General features: G+C 55.4%; 1 protein-coding gene across 11 annotated transcripts in view; it reads right to left on the reverse strand.

Moving 5' to 3' along the window:
• Positions 1–6: 6 nt before the first annotated feature.
• The window catches only part of PTPN3 (protein tyrosine phosphatase, non-receptor type 3), a 98,644-nt gene continuing 93,764 nt past the window's right edge, over positions 7–4,886 (reverse strand). For all 11 annotated transcript variants that reach the window (XM_015568770.1, XM_015568769.1, XM_006771149.1 and 8 more), the window contains 4 exons: positions 3,955–4,083; positions 2,857–3,002; positions 2,212–2,347; positions 7–557 (listed from right to left, as the gene is read on the reverse strand). In XM_015568770.1, coding sequence (XP_015424256.1) covers positions 480–557; positions 2,212–2,347; positions 2,857–3,002; positions 3,955–4,083 — 489 coding nt within the window. In that variant the 3' untranslated portion in view covers positions 7–479. The remainder of the gene's footprint in view (positions 558–2,211; positions 2,348–2,856; positions 3,003–3,954; positions 4,084–4,886) is intronic.

Genomic DNA, 4,886 nt, shown 5'->3' on the forward strand with positions numbered 1-4,886 from the left:
AGCCTCTGGCGGTGACCGCTACCTGTTCCAGCTCGGCCTGGAGGCACAGAAAGCTCGGCTCTTAGAGTCCTGCACACATATACACACAGAGCATCCACGTGCCTCCAAATCGCCTCGCCGTCTCGTTTCTGGGAGGTCACAGCGCTGCTGGCGTCCCCTCTCGAATGCCCAAGGATGGTTGACAGGATCATGGTGATGTCTGGGGAGGAAGGCGTTGGGACAGGCCCCAAACGGAGACCCCCTTTCGCGCATTTCTCTCCGGAGGAATCACGGGCCTAAACGATGCTACCGCCGCATGCGTATCTACACAGTTCCTATGTACACGATTCCTTTCTCATAGAAATTTAAAGTGCTTGGGTTCAACGCGCCCTCTCCTCTCCCACACCATGGCCTACAGATTCCTCTTGCTGCTTCCAAAGAGAAGGTCTGTCCTTATGGAGGATGCCCTTGGAAAGAGGAACGAGCGTTTCACAGTTGCCTTAGCTGGGATCCAGCATTGGGACCAAGCCTTCTTCATAAACACGAAGAATGGCTTCACACACAAACTTGTACTGGCTCTGGAAAAGAGAAGACAGCCGTCAAGCCTGCCAGCAGCCCCACAAACAGTCCCTCACACCCACACAGAGCAATGTGATAAATACCCTCTGAGCTCCAGCGCTGGCCAGGCCTGCCCTGTGCCACACGCCAGAGGAAGGGTGGAGAAGACACACGTGTGACCCCATTACTGCTGCAAGATGAAGGGCGGGGACTATTCCCAGAGCGAAACGGGCAGTGTCAGGGAACCACGGCAGAGGCAGAGGGAGGAACTGGCCGTCTGGAGGAGTCAGGGAGGAGTGATGGTTGTTGCGGGGTGGCCACTCCAGTGCAGGCACCAGTGTGGGGGTTCTGAGGGGAACGGCCCATTCTGAGAACGGCAGTCAGAGCTCGGGGTCCCGGCCAGGACGCTGGGCAGGGAAGGAGGGAGCACACAGTGGGCCAGGGCCGGGTCATGGCAGAGGGAGGGTCTGGATTTTGTTTAAAAGAAGAGCCACTGAAAGCTGCTCTGGAGATGGTTCTATTAGCAAACACCTAAGCAACGTGCATGTGAGTGATGTACAGGCTGAAAGGAAGCCTGAGACTGAGCTGCCCTAGTTGGGAAAAGCTGCCCAGATGATGCACTTTAACGATTTTCAGCCAGCCATGAGGTCTCCACACCACAGAAAGGGTCCCAAACAGCCTTAATAACCTGATTTTCCTCTCCCGCTTAACCAGACTGTGGGTACAAACGAATATGAAACTAGGAGCGCTCACAATGATTAGAGCAACCTTGTAAACGTTGCCCAGGAGACTGAGGGAGGATACAGAGTGGTACAACATGGCGTTCCCCTCCTTCCTTTGTTAGCTCTCCCGGGGGGTTTGCCTCAGAGGCCTCTCCGCCAGAAAGCCTTCCCGGACTTTCTAAAGTGTTGGCTTTTGTTCCTCTTCCACCGAGTTCTTAGATTTCCCGTGGCCTCCCCCACTGCTGCTGAGACCTATAATTGACCAGTCCAGTTCTCCTACCATACACGTGAGCTCGGGTCTCTCCTTCTGCGCAATGATCCGATGAATGAATGACTATGGAATGGCCCCCCTTTTGCAGATAGCGAAACTGAGTCTGGGAGTGAGGTTAAGGGATTACTCAGAGGTTGCCTAGTAGGTGGAGGGCCTGAATCGTGGTCTTTCCACCCCACCGCCTTTCTTATAGCTCTGGGAAAACCCCAGGATTTCCTCTCTTAGGAGATGTGCAGTGCCAAGTACCCAGGCGTGACAGACATGGGAGAGAGCACACAGGAGGAGGGAGGAGGACCATGTGGAAGGTTCCCTGAGCCCAAAGGCTCATCTTGGAACAGGTGGGAGGGGGGAAACCCTCAGGTGACCTTGGTTACTTCTCATGGACCAGTGATGGGCCAGTGGGTCACCACGCAGAATGCAACCAGGGCTGCTCCCTGGCTGAGTGGTTGGCAGGAAACAAACCATGGAGGCAGCAGAAGTGGAGGCAGCGAAAGGCAGGGGCCAGATGCGGTGGGGCGTGGAGGAGCTCAGCCCGACAAGCTGTGACCATGGGCGAGTGACTCAGTCCCCTCAAGCCTCGGTCACCTGACCTACCATGCCCTTTGCACAGGCCTGGCCCGGGGCAAGTGCTCAGGGAGCATCGGCCACTGTTACTCTATTTATTATTGGATTTCTACTCACTGATGTCTGCACCATCATGGCGCGCTGGTCTCGCATTTTCCGGACAACATCCAGAGGGTAAACAGGCAGGTTTCTCTCGATGAGGCACATGGCTGTTTCCATGGTGACCAAGACACCAGTTCGACCTATTCCAGCACTGGGGGGGTAGGGGTGGAGGTGCGGGGAGAGGAGCAGAGACTTGAATTTGCTCAGCCAGCATTTCTGCATAGCCCAGCTCGGCTCCTCCCCAGGTGCCACCTTTACTCAGACGGAGCTTTCCTCAACCCCGACCTTCAAGGGTACGGAACACACACTCAGGGTGCTCTCACACTGGCTGACAAAGCCTCTCCTCAGGGAGTCTGAGGCCTGGTGCTTCAACCAAAGGAAAGACGCCCCCCCCCCCCCCCCCCACATCTATCCTGCAGGTCAGCTGCCTCAGAGCAGGCGGAAGAGGGAGGGACTCTCCTCTCAACTCTGCGCTGCACTCGGAGGTGCTTCCCTAAAGTTCCACATCTCCTGATGCTGTAAAGACAGTCAACAGAGCTTTGTTCAAGCTCGTCTAGCCTTGTGGGATTCAGGCAGATCTGATGTCTGCCACCCTTCTCCAGGACTTTCCAAGGAGGGGGAGATTGAAAAACACACACCAAACCCAACAAGCCACAGTACCTGCAGTGAACTAAGACGGGCTCAGCGTCCACTCTCAGGGACCTCACATAGTTTACAAATTCCAGAAAGTCCGAGGAGTCATCGGGCACGCCGTGGTCAGGCCATGCGACGTACTGGAGGTGTGTCACAGTGTGCTCTTCCCCGGTCTGAGGAGGACAGATTGGCCTCGGTCAGTCAACCCAAAGGGTGGGCAGGAAGACCCGGCCCCTCTCCAGCCTCCAGCCCAGGTGCTGCTGTCTCCTGATGCTCTTTCCACCCATTGTGCACAGCCCTGCAGGGGCTCCTGCTGACTCCTGCCCACCCTCCTCACCTACTCCCACCCCACCCTCTAGTCTCATCTGCCCATCATCCTCACCTACTCCCACCCGCCACCCTCTAGTCCAGGGGTGGGCAAACTTTGACTCGAGGTCCACAATGGGTTCTTAAACTGGACCGGAGGGCCGGAACAAAAGCATGGATGGAGTGTTTGTAGTCTCATGTGCCCACCCTCCTCCCCACCCAGGGCGTTCATTCCGCTTGCTCCTACAGCACTTGCTATTAGGGCCACACACAGTAGCTCTTTTTTTGGTAATGGGCAAAGTTTATATAACATGAAGTTTACCATTTCTAGCGTGCATTTCAGTGGTTTTAAGTGCATTTACAGTGTTTGTACAACCATCACCATTATTTACCCATTAAACATGCCCAGCCCTGGGCAACCACACTCTCCTTTCTGTCTCTGTGAATCTGACTCCTCCAGGTACTTCACGTACGTGGAATCAGACAGTATTTTTCCTTTAGTGTCGGGTTACTTCACTTACAGTGTCCTCCAGATTCACCCATGATGTAGCATGGGTCAGAACCTCCTTCCTTTTTAAGGCTGAATAATAGTCCATCATATGACTATGCCCCTAGTTTATCTATTCATCCATCCATGGGCATGGCTGTTTCCACCTGCTGGCTACTGTGAGCACGAGTTCTGGCTCTTTCACTGAAATGCTTGCCAGGTGAAAATGTGGAGCCGACCAAGGACAGCTCTCCCGGGACCACAGTGGCTGCTGACGTAGACCTGCCTCTAATCTGCCTGCCCGGACCACCCACCGTCAGGGCACCGCTCACCTCGGTGTTTGTGACCAGCATTTCTCGGAACACGTAAGCAATGGTGCAGTCCTCCGACTGACAGCGGATGTGGAAGCTGCCGTGTTCGGCGACATCGGGAGGATCGGGCCAGTACTGGTGACATTTGGTCTGCAAGGGAAGCATGGGGTGTGAGTGAACCTCCACTGGGGGGTGCTGTGCATGAGCAGTTACCTGGGCAGGTGGGGCAGGCATTCAACCAGAGCCCTCTCACTATACCAGGTACTCCAGCCAGGAGACAAGGACCTCAGAGCCCTCTCGCTACAACAGGTACTCCAGCCCCGAGATAAGGAGCTCAGGCGGGACTGACCTGCTGTGTGTCTGCTTTCTATGGGGAGGGGGGTTGGGGTCGGCCTAGCAGGGGCCAGGCCACAGCTCATAAAACAGTCTGGGCTGGAAGCCAGAGGACGAGTCCAGAGATTTACCTTCTTTTCACCAGGGCCTGGAATGAACAGGAGGAGGCCTCAGACCTGGGACCTTGACTTAGGAGTGACCCCTCTACTGCGGCCTTCTCTACCTCAGTCAATCCCACTCCAGTCCCTCAGGCCCCTTCTCTGCTCTCAACACCCCTTCTCAACCTCACCCCTGCTCCTCCACCCACCCCCACCCTCTTGAGGTAAAGGCTTCAAGGCACAGTGCTTGAGACGGCACATCTGGGAGTCAGGACTCTGTGGGAGTTAGCCATGTGACTTTGAACCTGCTACGCAACTGCTCCGATTGTGTTTTCTTCACCCAAAAGATGGGGACAGCACCCGCTTCACAGACAGGGACAGAGGCTGGAGATAACAGTGCCGTGCCAGGCTCACTATGTGTGGGGATCAGGTCAATGGAGCCCCTATTCCTGTTGTCACTGTGGGCCCCACATGAACTTGAGTAAGGACGGTGAGAGAGTCCACACAGTCCAGATGAAAGAC

Source organism: Myotis davidii, unplaced genomic scaffold, assembly GCF_000327345.1.
Source record: "Myotis davidii unplaced genomic scaffold, ASM32734v1 scaffold64, whole genome shotgun sequence".
Taxonomy (NCBI): domain Eukaryota; kingdom Metazoa; phylum Chordata; class Mammalia; order Chiroptera; family Vespertilionidae; genus Myotis; species Myotis davidii.